Below are 19866 nucleotides of genomic sequence, written 5' to 3'. Positions count from 1 at the left end.
CTATTTCTAAGTAGCTGTCAAACCTATTGACAGAATAAAAAGTCCAGCATTCAAGTCACAAACATTCCAAAGTTCTGTGTTTCCTTCTTACCCGACGGATTCAATGAGGCTAAGATGTCATTAGCCAACTGCAAACCCCAGGAAAGAGTGAACCTTCCTACCATCTTCCAAGGTGGCCCACTTGTGTAGGGAAGGCAGCCTGGATCTGAGCCTGCCATAAAAGTGGAAACATTCTTCAGAAAATAGCATTTTCTGAAAAGCTCTTGGCAGCAGCAGTGCTATCTCCAGGGAAGCAAGCTGCCCTTTTCCAAATAATGAGAAAATTATAATTATTATCAAGGATTATTATTATAGTTTAAAACATACTGAGTGCTATGCACCAAGATACAGTTTTAAACAATTTTGTGAATACATTCCAAGTAAGTTACTCCTTTCCAATCATTTGTTCATTTTAACACTTTCAAAGTCTAAACTGATATGTTTCAAAATGAGACACAAAATGATAGCCATGATTAGGCCAGTCCCCTAATTCAAGGAAAGATACATATACAAGGTTTGACAGAGAATTCTGTCATCAAGTCAGCCTCTACTTCTACCAGAACCTGGAACAAGGGTTTCCATGGGAACCCATATATATCATGTCTAACGATATCAAATCATTACCAACAAACCATTGACTACAACGTTTAATCCTGCCACCTTGACAAATGCAACTCTGTAACAACTTGCAAGATCAGACATAACCTTAGGATTCCAGGCCCCTTGGAGTTACACACAAAATGTAAGACTCTCCTGCTTTGCCCTCTTTCTTTCCCTTCCAGCTACACCGCAGCTATTCCACTGAGCTCCCAAAAAGAGCCACCACTTGAATTGAGAGGACCTCCACATTCATGGGACAGTCTAACCTCAAAGTAAAGGGTCAGAATGAGACTTCTGAATCCTAAAAAAACCAGCCACTAAGGTAGATAATTCTGTGACCTTGGCACTGGGATCATGGTGTGCATGAAAACAGGATCTGTGCTCCTTGGAGCTGTGGAAAGATATGATCCCACCATGAGGGAGGGTAAGGCCAGAAGAGTGTTTCACTCCACTGGAGCTACTAATACAAAATACCAAGGGCTAGCTTCAAAACACCAGAAATCCATTCTTACAGCTGTGGAGATTAGGAAGTCCACCCTCAAGGCATTGAAAAATCTGTTGTCTTGTAAAAGCTTGCTTTCTCTGCATAGATGATGGTCTTACACACCCTAGAAGGGGCTAGCTAGTTTCTTGGGCTCTTTTATATGGCACTAATCCCCTCAGCCTTCATGACCTAATCACCTCCCAAAGACCTCCCACCACATCTCCTAATACCATCATTTTGAGGGTTAGGACTTCAACATAGAAATTTGGGAAGAACACAGACCTTTTTTTTTTAAATAATTTTATATAGTTGATTAGGGCACAAAAGTGGGTAATACCGCTGTTTCCACACTAATATCATCATTTTCCCCCCTGTATCTGGGGTCAGGGAGAAACAAAGAGAAAAGACCCACCCAGCCTCCCACCCATCCCAGGTCCCCGATGTGAGGCACGCTCTGAGGGTCCTGCTCAAGCAGTTTTGATAGTTCAACCGTTCTGAATTGCTGCCAATCTCACTGTTCCAATCGCGATGAAACCTATTCAGAATCCACTGGCTGACATAGTCTCTTCATGGTTGGGTTCTGAGATCAGCAGTTCAGTGGGAGGGTTCTCCAAAGAAACTTCATCTGAGGTGATCCCAAACCTGATTCTTGTGTGTGTTTGCCAGTACAGGGTCCGGCAGCGTCCGTCGCCCCAACCAGTTTATGCACATGCTGGTCATTGCAATTGCTGGGTCAGTTCTGTTTCCAGCCCTGTCTTCCACTTGAACCAATGAGTGTTGCAGTCCAACTCGATCCTACCCACTTCATATTCGGTCCTCACGCAAACCAGTGGGAGCTGCAGCCTAGTTGGGACGACTCCCCATAACCCCTGCCAGGCCTGCCCACTACCCTGGTTCGCATGCATGCCAGTATGTACCGCAGGCTTGATCAGTCTGTGCCACGTCCCATTTAGCTCTGGTACTTGTCAATGGACATTGAACCCTAGTTCAGCCCAACCAACCTACTATCCAGTCCACACACATACTGGCAGGTGCCTTTGTGTCTAGCCACCCCTGCCCCTGTCCTGGTTTTCGTGCTCTGTAATGGGAGTGGTTACCCACGAGGGAGGTGCCCACTATCTCCCTACTAGGCCACTCCAACTTCCGGATTATGCACTCTCCAGGTGGTTCTGGCATGTAACTTGACAGAATTAGCCCCCAGTGACAGTCTCTACCATCTGATGCTCCGGCAGAACACCAAACAACCCTCACCCACTCTAATTTGCTTGCACCAGTTGGAACAGTCAGCCCAATCTGGCCCTTCCCTAATCTAGCTCACATGAGGCCCACAGGTGTTATAGCCCTGCCTGGTCTGGTCTGCCGCCATCCCAATTTATGCTCTCCAGTGGGAGTGGTTGTCCTGCAGAGGAGCCTACATTCCCCTGCCGGCTTTGCCTCCCCCTCCCCCAGTTCTCACGTGTGCTGTTTGGGTGCTGCAATCACATCTGGTATGGCTCACCTCATCTTGGCATTCTTTAATGTGCACTGGTATGTGTTGCGACCGAAGCTGGCCCGAGCCACACTCTATGCTGGCATTTGGATTTGCCAGCAGTTGATGTGAATGGGTTCAGCCTGGTCTGCCCCCCACCTATGCCATATGTATGATGACTTCCTTTGGACTGGTCTGAGTTGCTCCTTATTGTGGTTCTTGCGCTCACCTGTACGAACTGGAACACAGACCTTTAAACTACTAGAATCAAACCCTCTAAACACAAATCTTGGAGCGGGAGTCATCTTGCCCATGCTTCAGGGCCACATTGTAAGCCACAGGTCTCATGTCTCCCATCAGCATCTAGCTTTACTGCACCACTGTGCTGTGCACATAGGCATTTCTAAATTTTTCATTAAGAATGGTGACACTTGGCCTGGCATAATGACTCAGTGGCTAAATCCTCATCTTTCATGCACTGGGATCCCATACACACGCCAGTTCATGTCCTGTCTACACAATCCACCCCCACCCAGCTCCCTGCTTATGGCCTGGAAAAGCAGTGGATGAAGGCCCTAAGCCTTAGGACCACGCACTTGCATGGGAGCCCAGAAGAAGCTCCTGGTTTCTTCACTTCAGATCGGCTCAGCTCTGGCTGTTGCGACCGCTTGGGGAGTGAACCAGCAAAAAGAATATCTTTCTCTCTGTCTCTCCTCTCTGTAAATCTGCCTTTCCAATAAATAAATAAATAAATAAATAACAATTTATGTGTTAAAAAAAAAGAATAATGACTTTTGTTCCCTTCAGACACATTTAGCTCTGAAAACCTACAGTCTGTTCTTCGGCATCAATCCAGGATGACTGGTGTCATAGACAGCTGATGGGCTCTGGATGCTTGTCTCATACTAAGTCCAAGTTCAAGAATTAGCTCTTCCCAGTGAGGTGATGACATGACTGTGGCTTTCAGAAGTCAAAGAAAGGCACTGAAGGAAATATAAGACCTTCACACTGGGCCACCATTTCTAGTTAAAAAAAAAAAAAAAAAACAAGGGGATCAGATTGGGTCAGAGGTTGAAAAGTGGCAGTGCCTGGGGTCACCAGCCTATGGATGTGGGATTTTGGTGATGGGAAAGGAGAAAACTTGATAGAACTTAACATTTTATATTGGTAATCTATCTTTCAAAATTAGGGGTTTTCAAATTAAATTCTAACACATAGACTTCCTCTGTAATGCCTCTAGAACTCATTACTCTTGAGATCTTCTCCCATAATTGAGTATCCCAAACTCGTAGTACCCTGTGGAAGACATGAGAGAGAGACTTGGAGGTTGAAGGAAATGAAGACAGATACAGGAAGGAAGAAAAAGGAACAGGCAATGCGGAGACGAAGGGTGGAGAGAAGGAAACAAATTAAGGGAAAAGGAAGAAAAACAAACAGATGAGAAGAAAACGACAAATACTTATCTTAGGATGATTACTCATTTGGTCCTTATAAAAATTCTGTGAGATGGTTCCATTATTCCCTTATGTTAAAAGGAGCAAATCAAAGCTCAGAGAGGAGAAATATCATGCCCATCTCCCAGAGGCTAGAAGTAGCAGAGGTGGGATTCTGATATGGCAGTGGCCTCCCAGCTCACTCTGAGTCTAAGCATGGTTCTTTCAGCAGCCCTCTTGACTTCATGTTCTTCCACTCTAACAATGTCTCACTGAGGCTGTAGCCACACAAGCCTTTCCACTTGCCAGCCCTTCCTGCTGACACCTTCCTGCTTGCAGCCACTATTCTTTCAGTATGGATCATTCTCCTTCCAATTGTGTGAATCATCTGCCTCCTTATATCCCCCGACATTTTGGCTTAGTTGTCAACACTTTCTTGAGGGTTACCTGATTATACCAGTACAAAATTTTTCTCATATATCCTCTCACATACACAAAGTCCTTACCTACTGCTAACTTCCCTCTCTGCTTTATTAACCACCAAACTAATACATCAGCATTGATCATACAGTGCCCTTTATTTCATCTAGAATGAAAACTTCATGAAAGGAGAATTTTTATCTGGTTTGCTCATTGCTGTATCTCCAGCACTTACAACTGTGCCTGGCCTATGGAATATGCTCAATAAATGTTTGTTGACACAATAAGGAAAAACATGTACCCAAGCATTCAAGCAGCCAGGAGTCTGATTTTACCAGCATTGTTTTCTGTTTCCTTTCAGAAATCATTCGCGGTCACACACTGCCTCTGGGTGATGGCACCTTTGAGCCAGCTGAGTAGCCATATCAACTCTACCTGTGGGGCAGAAAATTCCACAGGTGCCAACCGGGTCCGCCCACATGCTTACTATGCCCTCTCCTACTGTGCACTCATCCTGGCCATCATCTTCGGCAACTGCCTGGTGTGTGCAGCTGTACTGAGAGAGCGGGCCCTGCAGACCACCACTAACTACCTAGTGGTAAGCCTGGCTGTGGCGGACTTACTGGTGGCCACTTTGGTGATGCCCTGGGTGGTGTACCTGGAGGTGAGTAGATGCTAAGTGATTGCAGTTCCTGTGCTTGTCTTTGTCTTCTCTGAGTTCCTGACCTTGAGGGCTCAACATAGTTCCTGCTGCAGTGTGGGAAGTGGGGAACGAAGGAAAACCTCTGTCAGTCCTCATTTTAACATGAGGGAATTGAAGTTCTTGTGAGCAGCCACCATCAAGTCACTCACTCACATCAGAACCAGGAAACTGGGACTCTGTCCCCAGGTCTCCAGTGTCCAGGTAGCTAAACTAGAGTGATAGGACTCTTCCAAAAAAAACTATCCCATTCTTGTCCCGATGCTATAGAGTGTTGAAGAGGCAGCCAGGGTTCGACATACAAGGGGGTGAAGATGTGCAGAAGGAATGCAGGGCATGGAGGAACAGAAGGAATTCTAGGAAAGCCAAAAGAAAAAAAAATTATTGAATGAGAAGAAAGATAGAAGAAGTGTCCTGCAAACAGATCAGACTTCCTCTGATGGCTCAGCTCCTCCACCCGTTGGTTCTTCTTCCCTGGGTGCTAGCCCTCCGTAGGCTCTGCCATAAAAGGGATAGGCTAAACTTTCACATCTGTTTTCTCCAGGCATCCACTGGTAGCCAGAGCCTTTGCCAGTCTCACAGAAAAGACTCTAGAGAATTCTTCTTGGGAGAAACATTTCTTAAATTTGAAAGTATTTTCACTTGAAAGTGCAAAACAGATCAAGAGGTGATCAAGACAAAACATCCACTTACTAACAAGGAGATCAGAGTGTCTACATCTGTTCAAGAAACACAGTCTTCCTGGGAAAACATGCAATTACTGAAGAGAGGTTTTTTTACGCCTTAATATGCTATTAATATTTCTCCTCTACACCATGTGTCATTCTAAGGAGGTATCCAATGAAGGATCAAAATGATGCTATGATTAAGAGAAATTAAGTTTCACCAAATTAGTATTTCAGTTAATATTAATAGTGAAGGTGACAGTTAATTAAGTATGACATATCACGGGAGAGCCAAAACCTCAAACGTAGACTGGCACAGTGGTATCCATATTAAAAATGGCTGGGAACTAAAATTAGATCTATGATTTCAAAGGAGAAGAGGTATATAAAAAAGAATTTTTAAAATGAGAAATAAAGGAAAAAGAAATAGTATAGTAAGTGAATTGGAATACATCTAAAGGTCATGGGAACATATGAGGGAAATACATGTGTTCATTCTTCCCCGTTAGGATAATTCTGAGGGTAAGAAATCTTGCAATTTGCTCAGTTTTGTTGGGATTTTTGTCCAATTAGGACAAATCATCCTTTCTGCCAAAGAATTTCTCTTTTTCCTGTGATCCAAACAAATTACTTGACATGTGACAATCTGCTAAGTAAATAGTTGGTACATCGATTTTTAAGTGAAGCTTCTTTTAACCTATGTATTATATGGGCAATTCCTGGCTTCATTTCTGCATCCATATCCATTGTTACAGACATTTAGAGGCGGGAGGGTGAAACACTTCTGAATTTACATACAATAACAAGAAGAGCAAGCAAGAAGTAGAAACTAGTGGCTTTTCTGCTCAAGAGGAAGGCAAGTTAGATATTACAAGCTGGCATGGATTGGTCAGTAATTCACAGGACCACCTTTATTCCCATAAAATCATTAAATAGTTCTGTCACTTCCCATATTTTACAAGAATTATTAAATCTTCCAACAAGAAAAAATAAAGGAAAGAAAAAGATGTCGAAAAAACAAGTAGACAGAGTTCCTGTACTCAAAGAAGCATTTCATTCCCTCTGAGATTTAAAAAAGAAAAAACAACAACAGGTTTTTAGTGTCAGTGACAAAGCCACTCAGTGGCATTCTTTGGAAATTCATTGCAATTGCTTCCAGAACTCTGATTTGACCATACTAGGAAACCTTAGTAAATAGTGATTAGAAAATGGACATTGTGATTTACACATGCTAGAAAGCCACAGATTCCCCGTCTGGGGTTATAGGTACCATCCCCATAGTACTGCTGAGCCTACAGAAAAGCACATGAAATCTTGAAAATGCAATGAAGGAATCTCTGTCTTAGGAACTTTGGATTTTTTCTGATGAAAAGAGTTGACAATCACTATGTTCTCTCTCCAAAAAGTTATTCAGCAATCAATGGCATTGTCAAAGAAATTTACATTCAGGATAAAACAAATTTAGAGGAACGGAGATATCTTTCACCTGGGAAATCACTTTCAGGGGCCTCTTTTTGCCCTTACCAACTTGCAGTAATGCTGCCATTGGTGCAACTTAATGTCTTTACATGACTATCTATCATTAACAGCAATCAGGGCTGTCTCTCAATGAAAAATATGGTATGGCATAAAGCACTCATTATTAACGGACAGCCATTTATTAGAAGTCTCCAGTTCAAAGGACCATTTGTCCCTATCCCGTGCCAGCTTGCGTCTTTCTGAGTCTGAACTCTTTTCCTGTCTTTCCTTAGTGGCAGGATGAGACACCTTAACTAGACAAAAAGAGTATGCTGATCTCACAAAAGGATGCTGAACAATTATCCATGCATGTCAGAGAAAAGCAAGTCATAAGGATGATATGGTTTGAGTAGCAGCTCTAACAATACTTGATTATGCCTAGGAGTACCCTTGGAAACAAGCAAGGAACAGAGTTGACCACAGACTGCCACAGACCTGGGGAGTTCTAGAAACACAGAACACATTAAAGAACACCATTCTGGGGCCCAAGGATTCACCACATTCATACCCTCATGTGTTTTAATTTGAACATGTTCATCTTCTTCAAAGGAAAATTGCCTCGTCTTCCCAAACATCAGTATATGTGAGTCAGGAATAGTTTGGCACTAAATATTAGAAGGCTAAAGTAAGAAAACATCAGAAAATTATAGGGGTTACTTTTTGTGTGTGCTGAAGGAATGCAATCGTTGGTGCCAGCTTGGCTGCCTTCCTGTGTCTTCCCGTGTCATCATGGGCCAGAATCTCCATCCATCCTCCTCATTCCCCCTAGCCAGCAGATTTGCTTCCTCATGCTACTCACAAGATGGCTGCCAAACAGCAGTATTCAAAATAGGAGAGGGACTGAGACCACAGAGGCACACAGAGAGGAAAACCCTCTTTCCTGAAGAAATTTGAGTCATCTCCCTAAGGAGCTGCACTAAGAACAGAAACATTTAGACTCAATGTAGTGGTAAAAGAGGCTAAGCAAAGACAAAGTGATAATGTGAGTTGGCTTAACAAAAAATGTGGGGCTGGAGAATTACCATGAGGTAGGCAATAAATTATAATATAGCATTACCTCTATTGGAGTTCTCTGGGATGAACATTACTCAACACAGGGTAATGCTACAAAAGGCACCTTCAGATTTGAAAGGTGCAAGAGACAAAAGGAAGTGAATAAATAAGAAGCAACAGCAACAACACTTTTCTTATTGAGCTGGTGTAAGGCTGAACTGTCATCTGCTCCAAGAGTGCTTTGATAAGTAGAAAACGCGATCTAGAAATGCTGTAGTTAACACACTTTTCATTGTAAGTATAATTGGTTTAAATAAAAAGCAGCAAGCATTTCTCTTTATACTGGGAGCTTTAAAAGTCTTATGCAGGCACAGTTTGACTGGAATCCCACCTCCATTTCTCCACAGTTCCCTCAAGCCTGCCTTCCTTCATAAATGGACCTTCTCCACAAGCAATAGGCTAAGCTGTAGGCCTCACATGTGCACACTGAACCATCCACAGCAGGAGGAAAAGTCTATGTCCCAGAATTCCTCGTAAAAATTTCAAGATGCACTCTGATTGGACTGACTCATGGCACATGATCTTCTTGGAATTAATCATGAGGTACAGCAATTGGCTTAGCATAAATTACACATTTATTTGAGCACGTAAGCTGCCAGGGATCTCATGGATTCCCAGTGGAATCCAGGTATTAAGGAAGGAAGGAAGAGAATAGTGAATAAATAAACACCCTGGCTGGTCTTGTTTGGTATCATTAGCCTCCTCAAGGCACACAGAAAGGATGAGTGTTGTGACGAAGAAGGCTAACCCACCACTCGGGAAGCCTGCATCTCTTTACTGCAGCCCCAATTCTCAAATCTGGACACTCTGCTTCTAATCCAACTCCCTGTTAATGTATCCCAGGAGACAACAGAAAGTAGCCCAAGTGCTGGGCCCCTGTCACCTACAAGGGAATTGCAAATGGAGTGGCCCAGACCTGGCTGTGGTAAGTGTACGGAAAGTGGAACACTGATGGAAGACCGCTTGCTCTGTCTCACGCTTGTACACACACACACGCATACACACACACACACACTTTCTCATACTGCCTCTCAAGCAGAGGCAAATAAATTTTTAAGTTTCAATAAGTATTTAAAAATAGTTTTTTTAAAAAATACACAGGAACCTATGCTAGGCAGTCCATGGTCCCACCTCAATATTGTGTGTTCTTAGATCTAGCAGAAAAGTTGAGAAAAAAAATCACACAGGTCATTGTGACCTCACATGAGGTTATACTTCAGACAGCCAGTGGCTTAGTTATCACTTTAATTCAGTTTATAGGATTTTCTCAAAAACTCTTTTTTGTGCCTACCAAATAGTTCTATCTCAGATTCCCTCTCAGGTTTTTAATTTCCTGCTTTACAGGCTGAAGTCTGTTTGGAGCTTCTTCTTCAAGTATAAACATCCCATTTTGTTCCACTTGGTTAAGCACCTTTTGTGCTGTTTAATGTACTTGTACTGGGATAGAGAGGCAGCATAAATACCCAGGGAAATGTGTGAAATACAGATCATTCCTGACTTAACAATGGTTTGACTTTGGATTTTTGGACTTTATGGTGGTGCAAAAGTAATACACATGCAGTAGAAATCATCCTTTTAATTTTGCTTTTCTTTTTTTCTCAGACTAGTGATAGTCAGCAAGGCCTTCTGTGATAATGGATGATGGCATTGAGCCACAACTCCCAGTCAGCCATGAAAATGTGCTGTGTTTTTAAGCTCAAATATTCAGTAGGCCAGGTGCTTTAAATATACTTTCTACTTCGCAGGTTTTCAACATACAAGAGCTTTACTGAGACATGACCCCATCCTAAACTGAGGAGCATCTGCACTTAACTCAGGAGTCTTGGATCCCCTATGCATGAGAGGAAAAACTCAAAGAGTTAAGAAATGTGTACCAAATAGAATAAGGTAGATCAGGCAGAGAAGTAAACCAAAGAAAAAGTGATCAAAGTAAATGATGATGGCAGGAAAAAGCAGCGATGTTTCTGGGAGAAGAGGTCTGTAGCCATGCAGTGCTGCTGGTTATTAAAAGCAAAGGGGGACCCAACACGGTAGCACAGAGGCTTAAGCTGCTATCAGTTATACTCGCATCCCATATGGACCCCAGTTCATAGCCCAACTATTCCACTTCTGATCCAACTCTTTACTAACACCCCTGGAAGGCAGCAGCAGATGGCCCAGATGTTTGGTCCTCTAGCACAAATGTAGAAGAACTGGAAGAAGCTCTTGGCTCCTGGTTTTGACCTGCCCTAACTCTGGCCATTGCTGTCATCTAGAAAGTAAACTAATAGATGAAAGGTTAACTCTTTATGTATAATTCTGTCTTTCAAGTAAATAAATACATCCTTTAAGAACTAAAATACAAAAATTCTTTCAAAAGGAAATTTTACTATAGCTCAAGAAAACCTGGATGATAGTTAACTTCAGATCTCAGTTTCACAACCTCTTACCAAAATGGGCTTTTTTATAAGTCATAGGCTGTTAAAACTGGAAGGATTTGGAAGCGCCTTCTGCCATCCTTCCCAAAGTACAACACAATCACAGATCATTTCTAGATGTCCCAGTCACAGGGTTTATCTGGGTATAAGCACTCAAGTCTGCACAGAGAATGACATAAACAGACAGATGGACACACTGAATATCTTCCATTTGCTTGTTAACTTTTCAAATGCTCACAGTAGTGGGGCTGGGCAGGCCAGGATGAATGCATGAGCCAGGAGGAGCTCAGTCTGGGATTCTCGTGTAGATGACAGGGACACAAGCACCTGAGCCCTCACCTGCTGCCTCCCACATAGCATGAAGTAGGAATTGGTAATAGAACTGTGACTTGCAACCAGGTATCTCTAGAAGAGAAATGGGCTATGGGTATCCAAGCTGAAGCTTCAGTACTAAGCTGCATGTCCTGACCTTGGAGTGTACATCTTTTTTTAAGATTTATTTTATTTTTGTTGCAAAGTCAGATATATATGTAGAGAGGAGGAGAGGCAGAGAAGATCTTCTGTCCATTGATTCACTCCCCATGCAGCCACAACGGCTGGAGCTGAGCCAATCCAAAGTCAGGAGCCCAAAGCCTCTTTCGGGCCTCCCACACGGGTGCAGGGTCCCAAGGCTTTGAGCCATCCTCAGCTGCTTTCCCAGGCCACAAGCAGGGAGCTGGATGGGAAGTGGGGCTGCTAGGATTAGAACCGGCACCAGATCCTAGCACATACAAGGTGAGAACTTTAGCCGCTAGGCCACTGCACCAGGCCCTTGGATTGTACATCTTAAATGAACTCCTCAGTGATTTGTATGACCCAAACTTTGAGTAGCTCTGAGCTCCATCTTCATTATAGGTGGAGTTGTTTGCTATAAATGGACTGTTGAGTCCACCTCAGATCTCCCAAACTGGTGGCCCCAGAACTGAATCTTAAACCATTCCCGGGCACAATCAATGCAGGATGACTTACAGACAACGTGCTGCCTGATACACCTTCATGCATTTCACAGGTAAGGAAATTAGGATTCAAAGAAGTGCAAAATCTTTACTTATTACTCTGTCTTACCCTCTACTGTCTAGACCAGATTATAAACATGGCAAATAAAAAAAGAGCAACGGGGCTGATTACATAAATTTCACTTCTATCTTTCTGGATGTCTTTGTAAGAAAAACTGCAATCCATGCTTCAAGTGACTCAATCTGGGGAGTTCATCAACTTGGATATAAATAAAATCACTAAGCTGAAATTGAGCACATCTTTGAATTAGACAGGTAGGCATCAACATACAATGAAAGAAAAGCTTAGCATCACTAATGGAAATCACAGATACATATATATTTTCAAATGACATTTATGCTCATTTCCTTGAAATTATAAAAATTTGGGCCCAGCACGGTGGTGCAGTGATTAAAGTCCTTGCCTTGCGCACCCCGGGATCCCATATGGCCCCCAGTTCTAATCCTGGCAGCTCTGCTTCCCATCTAGCTCCCTGCTTGTGGCCTGGGACAGCAGTTGAGGATGGCCCAAAGCCTTGGGACCCTGCACCCGTGTGGGAGACCTGGAAGAGCTCCTGGCTCCTGGCTTTGGATTGGCTCAGCTCCGGCCGTTGCGGTCACTTGGGGAGTGAACCATCAGAAGGAAGATCCTCCTCTCTGTTTTTCCTCCTCTCTGTATATCCACCTTTCCAATAAAAATAAATAAATCTTTAAAAAATGTAAAATTATAAAAATTTTGGACTTGTTACTGAATGCTATTATTTGATGCGTTACTAGAAAAGCATAACTATTTGAAATACTTCAGTAACTGTATTTCAAAATAATTGTGCTCTTTAAGTTTTATGTGTATATTTGACTTTAAAGGCAGAGTGACAAAGAGAAAGAGACAAAGAGTGAACCACTTGCTGGTTCACTCCCCAAATGCCTCCCAACAACCAGGGCTGTCCCAGGCTGAAGCAAAGGGGCCAGGAACTCGGTCCAGGTCTTGCACATGGATGCCAAGGACCCCAAGTACTTGAGGCATCAGCCATCATCTGCTGCCTCCCAGGAGGCCATGGCACACAGCAGCAGGAAGTTGGGTCACAGGTGGAAGCAGGACTCAGTTTCAGGCACTCCAGTATGGGATAAGGGCTTCCCAAGCAGTGGCTTAATGTGCGATGCCACATCACCCACCTTGATCCGTTGTATCATTTATTTTTTATGCATTTAAAAACATTCTTCTGCGCCCATTGCAGTGGCATAGTAGCTAAAATCCTCGTCTGCACACACCGGGATCCCATATGGCCCCCCAGTTCTAATCCCAGCAGCCCCATTTCCCATCCAGCTCCCTGCTTGTGGCCTGGGAAAGCAGTTGAGGACGGCCCAAAGCCTTGGGACCCTGCACCCACACGGGAGACCTGAAAGAGGCTTTGGGCTCCTGACTTTGGATTGGCTCAGCTCCAGCTGTTGTGGCTGCTTGGGGAGTGAACCACCGGACAGAAGATCTTCTTCTTCTCTTTCCTCCTCTTTGTATACCTAACTTCCAATAAAAATGAGCAGAATCTTTAAAAAAAAAAAAAAAAGTTCTGAGCATGCAATCAACAGACTAAAGAGAGTCACAACATTAAAAAAGAAAAAAAAAAATAATTAAGGAGCAGGGCCCTGTGGCACAGTGGTTTCAGCTACCTTTTAGGATGCCTGTATCCCATATCCAATCCAGCATCCAACTTATGTGTCTGTGAGGCAACAGTGATTACCCGAATTTTTGGATTCCTGCCACTCACATGGGAGAACCAGCTGGAGTTCCTAACTCCTGACTTCAGCCTGGTCCAGCCAGGACTTGTTTCAAGAATTTGAGGCGTGAACTATACATATAAGTCCTCTTTCTTTATCTTTCCCTCTCTCCCTCCCTGTCTGTCGCTCTGCTTTTCAAATAAATAAATCTCTCTTTTTATAAGGAGCAATTAAGAAACTGCTTTGGGGATTATTTCTGAACATCAAAGCCCTCACCTCCCCTACTGAGACCAGTGTGTCCCAAGCAGTGCTGCGGTAAGAACCACCTGTGGACTTAGTATTCAGAAAAGGATCTAAGAATCATTTTGTTTAGCAAGAGCCTCGGGTGGTTGGGAGAATGCTGCCTTACAGTCAGTAAATTTGGGAAATGCTGCCCTAGGCTGTGTCTGTTGAAAATCAATAGCCAGCTTCAGTACCTGGAGACCCTTTCTTGCTTACTTTCACCTTCTGTATTGTCAAAGGAGTTAGTTATATTCATTAGCAAGTGAGAGTAACACCACCTGGCCGCTGTATGGTTCTAAAGAGAGCTTTTTACTAGAATTTAGGAGAAAGAATCATGTCTCTTAAGAGTTTCACATCAATCAAAAGAAGACCTTTTTCTGGGTTTTTTTTTCCTATTTTAATTTCAAAAATCACTTTCATGATTTTCCAACACTTAATACTCCTCTCACTGTCAGTCAGTACTTACCACACGGCATCATGAGTTCCTAATACCTATCTACTGGGACCTCGGTTGCCCATCCCATTCCCAAATCACTTCCCATAACCCAACAGCACTTGGAGGCTCTGGAAACAAAAACACCCAGCCAAGGGGAGCATCACGGTTCAGAGTGTTGCAAGAACATTAATGAAATAAGTCCAGGTGTGTGTCCTGGTGTTAATGACAATTTACAGGACAGAACTCAAAGGTGAGAGCAGAAGAAATGACATTTTGTATAAGAAGAGACACTCCCCTCTAAAAGGGGAGGGACTGGTGTAAAGAGACCAAGTCACTAAAGTCTTGCGGTCTGCAGCTACTTGTACATCTCTACCATGTTATCTCCAAGAAACAAGTACAGTGGTTAGACACGGCATACTGTGACAGCAAAGGCAGTCTTACATGGAGCTCTTTCCAGCTTGTTCTTGTTGAATCAAAAATCTTGTGGTCCATTGGCAAATATTTGTTACAGAGAGCTTCCATCATGTTTTACCTTGTATATATGTGCTGGCAAGCAATTGCAGGATGGTGCCAGTCTGGCCTGCTCACTCAAATGAGTTAAGTCGTTGTTTAGGATGCCTACATCCTATAATGGAGTGTAAGTCTGAGTCCTGGCTATTCTGCTTCTGATCAGCTTCCTGCAAGCATTCTGGGGGCGGTGGGTGATAACTCAGGAGGTTGGGCACATGCTACCCTCATGGAAGGACTTGGTGGAGTTTTTGGTTGTTGTGGGCATATGGGGAATGAGCATTGGTGGTAGCTTACTCCTCTCTCTTCTCTCTGCCTCTCAAGTAGATGAAAATAAATAAACATGTCAAAAACACACTCAAGAAAAGTGTCAAGCATGCGATGAGCAATCAACAAATAATGATATGTGGGTAGATGGATAGAAGGTAGATGGACAAATGCCAAGTCTTCTCCTTTGTATATTAGAATGGTGTTACAATGCATGTGTCTCAGAAGCGGTGTGCCAGGATGTCATGCCAGTTCTGTTTACTAGCTATGTGTCCTTAGAGGAATAACCTCTCTAGAGCTCCAGTTACCTATAAGTTCAAAGTCATGGTTACCTCATTGGGTAGCTATGAGATAATGTGCGAGTTACTTAGCCTGCTCCCTGCACTTTGCTGCTCTTTATTGATCCTATACTGCTATTTACTTGGTGTGAAGGACTCCAATAAAAAGCTATTTCCATTACAAGTCACACCAATTAGAGACTCATAACTACAGGGAAGGCTAAGTGACTGGCACCTTAGTGGGAAATACTTTAATCACCTAATCAGGTTATGTTCTTCTTGGAGTTTAACTGAGATAAGGAGAGAACACAAGATAAGGGACAAGAAAATATGATGGTAACAATGAGGATAGACTGAGTCAGTGGTGGCCTAGAAACCAGGCAACACCTTGAGGGCTTTGGCCTTGAGGTCCTACAAGAAAAGGTACCCACTAAATCCACCTTCCATGTACTTTCACCCCAGCCCCTAAGGCAGCAGCCACCACCACTGTCTGAGTGCCATCCTTTGCAACCCTAGAAAGGAGACAAGAAGCCCTCTTCCAGGGCCCAGCATGGCAGCCTAGCAAATAAAGTCCTTGCCTTGCATGTGCCATGATCCTATATGGGGCATTGGTTCTAATCCTGGCAGCCCTGATTCCCATTCAGCTCCCTGCTTGCGGTCTGGGAAAGCAGGACAGCCCAAAGCCTTGGGACCCTGTACCTACATGGGTGACCCAGAAGAAGCTCCTGGCTTTAGATCAGTGTAGCTCCAAGCCATTCTGCTTGGGGAGTGAATCAGCAAACAGAAGATCTTACTATCTGTCTCTCCTCTATATATATCTGACTTTCCAATTTAAAAAAAAAAAAAAGAAAAAGCTCTCTTCTTTCCCTAGAATGAAAACCAAGTCTAGCACAGGAAAAGCCTGGTGCACATTTGATATTCTCCTTTCTCCCGGGGTTTAGCCACTTCCATCCTTTTCCTAACAGCTGCCTTTTCCCCAGAGGAGGGTGTGTCACAGCCTTCACACTAATGCCTTGTCTGCCTCTCTTTGTCATGCGACCTTTGGCAAGGAGCTTAACCTCCCCAAGCTTTAGTTCTTCTCTCTGTGATAATGATAATAGTTCTCTCTCACAGGATAGTAATCAGCAATAGGGGCCATGTGTGTAAAATGCTTTGCAAGACACCAGGCACTTAGTAAGCATTTAATAAATGTTAGCTATTAGTACGAACACAGATTATGTCAGAGACCATTCTTTTTTTTTTTTTTTTGCCTGAATGTATTTACATACCCAGGCCCTGTAAGAGCCAGGGATGCAGCAGCAAAGAAGGAAATGTCCCCACAACTATCAAGTTGGTTAAGTAATAGTCATTTAGTCTGCTATCAAATTAGCTACTCTGACAAAAGCTCTGTGAGCACATGCAGTGAAAAGCACATTCTGTTTTCAGAATGTGAAGTTTCAAAGCTATAGAAATTCCTGGAATGGGTCAGAAGGGTCAGTGACTCATGTACAACAAATTCTCAATAACCATTCATTGTATTAACAACATTAAAATCCCATGGTGATCTCTAGGGTTTTTTTAAGAATACCTTGCTTCTTGAATTATCTTGTAAGACCCTGCAGTAAATTTGCAAGACCTTTTAACACACAGAACATGCCTACCTTCTATGAGCTGAGTATTAAGAATGTCACACAGGCTTGCATTATAAATGCATGAGTGGACAAAGGAACACCCAACCAACACTGGCATTTTTCCATGCCCTAACTATCCTCTTTAACACACAGTCCCCAACACACACACACACACTGAAAATCATGCCAGAAAATGCCTTTTCTCATTAAAGGTATAAACTGCATAGTTGATTTAATATTGAAATGAAATTGAACATATACAACTCAACTTTTGCAAAAAGCCTTTACAGCACGAACTGTCCTATGTAATGAGCAGAACCATTTTTTTATTCTTCCAGCTCTTAAATCAATCTGTTATTATGACTCTTTAAATCAGAATCTTTGTATCTCCCATTTTAAAAAGGGTTCCTGACTCAGAATTCCTATAAATTCATATTAGGTCATACTTAGATGAGGCAAATGGTTGAACAGAAAGGAAGTGAATCCATGACAAATGAGCAAAGTGATTCCTGCATCACTGGTTTTAACTTAAAATTCTGGATTTTCAGAAAGCATTGTCAATCAGAGTTTCCCAAAATAAACTGTAGTGATGACCAAATATAAAGATAAAATCATTGTCCAAAAAGAAATCCAAAGGGAAAGTTTTTTGTCTGTATTTTTGTTGTTTTTTGGGAAGGGAGACTGTGGAATGGGATAAAATAGGAACGAGGAGCTTGGCACAGAATGTAAAACACCACCTGGGCCACCCACATCCCATATCAGAATAGCCTGGGATCAAGTTCCCACTCCACTTCTGACTTCCACTTCCTGCTATTGTGCAACTTAGGAGCTAGCAAGTGAGAACTCAAGTACTTGGGCCCCTGCTACCCAAACTGAGTATCTGTTTCCTGGTTTTGCCCTGGCAAAACCTAGCTGTGGCACTTACTTTGGGAATGAACTAGTTGATGTCATATAGAACAATTCCTCAAAACTGTTGGAGGAATTGCTTTACCACCCCTCCAACTGGGTCCTTGTACCTGACACATCTTCAGGGGGTGTGTGTGTGTGTGTGTGTGTGTGTGTGTGTGTAATGGAAAGGTGGACTTCAGTTTGGAAGTTATATGTCAGTGCTTATTACTTTCTGTGCTGGACCTGTAATTCCTAAAAAAGAAACACGTCCAGACAATACCACACACTTAGATGTTATCTAGTGGAGAAACAAATGACCTCATGAGTCTGGTAATAGCGGGATTACTCACTCCATCAATGTAGTGAGTTAATTTAGTAAGAGGTTGATTTGTAATATAAAAAAAGTAGGAAGCCTGATGGTAACTAGCATCTGCATCCAATGTACAATATAGGGACTTAATTCAATTGGAAGATCTCTGTTTCGCTCTCCTTTTTCTCTCTAGACTTTTAAAATAAATCTTTAAAATAAATTAATTAAAACAAAAAGTAAGAATTAGATGAAAAAGGGTCTCATCACATAAGATTTTTCACTGAGAAAAACAACAGATTACAGCACCATGTCATTACCAGCTTCTTCTTGAGAGGTTACTGTAGAGTCTACTAGATATACTTTTTTCTCCTTCCCTCCTCTTAAATAGCCAATGGTCAGGAGGGATGTCTTGAACCCATGGCCATCACCAGAACACAAAGCTTCAGCAATTTTTCCTGAAGAATCAGAATCCTCAAGAATGGTAGCCTCACAGGAAGGAAACCTGTGAGCCACTGAGTGGTCAACTGTGGGCAGTCTGAAAAGAAACAATCTCCTTAATAGTAAAAAAATAAATAAAAAAAAATTAAGTAACTGCCAATGTTCTAGAGTGTAAATTAAATTACATTAACTTCTAACTTTGTAGAAGGGTTGTTTAGAGGGGGTTGGGGTGCCTGAGGTTGGGACCACCCTCATAAATTCTGGGAGTAACAGGATATGTTCCTTTCTAGTTACCCTTGCCTCATGGAAAGTGAAATAAGGAGTTGACTTAGTTGAGGACAGTCATATTGCTGTAGGGATTAGGAGAGCTAGTTAGACTTAACCCAGGTTCTCATCTTCCCATATGTAGGAATAAAAATAGGAATACAAGTAGATAGAGATGAGCAGAAAGGTGGAATTTATTGACAAATGAAGGAATAGTACACACTCAGACTAAATGTGTGCAGTCAGCCTCATGAGGGAGAACTGCCTTCACCCAGCCTGGGGTCATCCTTTTTATAGGATAAGCAGGGTTGGGTTGTATAGGGTGCTTGAGGCAAACACTGAGTATATACTCAGAGGAGGCAGGATTTGGAGTGGGGCTGAGGGCATGTGGTGGTCTCCAGAAAGGTATCAAGCCTTCTGGTACATGACGGAAAGTGAAGTTTAGCTTCATAATAGGGAGTGGGAAAGGGAGTGCTGAACCTTCAGCTGTGTTGAATCAGCTTGGAAGGTGATGGGACTTGGGCTACATAGTTGGTTTAGGTGTTGGCAGTCCTTAGCTCTTTGATGATCACTAGCAACTTGCCTGGCAATATCAATAGTGTTAGGAAAATTTCAGTGCCTGTCACCAGTGCTAATTCAAAAGGGCATGGACAGGCCCGGCAGTGTGGCCTAGCTGCTGAAGTCCTTGCCTTGAAGGCCCCAGGATCCCATATGGGCGCCGGTTCTAATCCCGGCAGCTCCACTTCCCATCCAGCTCCCTGCTTGTGGTCTGGGAAAGCAGTCGAGGATAGCATGGCCCACACTGCACCCGCGTTGGAGACCCAGAAGAGGTTCCTGGTTCCCGGCATCGGATCAGCGCGCACTGGCCCGTTGCAGCTCACTTGGGGAGTGAAACATCAGATGGAAGATCTTCCTCTCTGTCTCTCCTCCTCTCTGTATATCTCACTTTGTAATAAAAAAAAAAAAATCTTTAAAAAAAGGGCATGGACAAGTTAGAGGATAAGAGAAAGGTGAGGAGGTAACCAACTTTCAAGTCCCAAAA

General features: G+C 43.0%; 1 protein-coding gene across 1 annotated transcript in view; it reads left to right on the top strand.

The window, feature by feature from the left end:
* The first annotated feature begins 658 nt into the window (after positions 1-658).
* Positions 659-19866, top strand: part of DRD3 (dopamine receptor D3) — a 40832-nt gene continuing 21624 nt past the window's right edge. The window contains exons 1-2 of the mRNA XM_036494851.2: positions 659-781; positions 4806-5108. Of these exons, the coding sequence (XP_036350744.2) occupies positions 4839-5108 (270 nt within the window). The 5' untranslated portion in view covers positions 659-781; positions 4806-4838. The remainder of the gene's footprint in view (positions 782-4805; positions 5109-19866) is intronic.

This window comes from Ochotona princeps, chromosome 3, assembly GCF_030435755.1.
Source record: "Ochotona princeps isolate mOchPri1 chromosome 3, mOchPri1.hap1, whole genome shotgun sequence".
Lineage (NCBI taxonomy): Eukaryota > Metazoa > Chordata > Mammalia > Lagomorpha > Ochotonidae > Ochotona > Ochotona princeps.
Note: the sequence above shows the minus strand (reverse complement) of the source record. Positions and strands in the feature narration are given on the sequence as shown.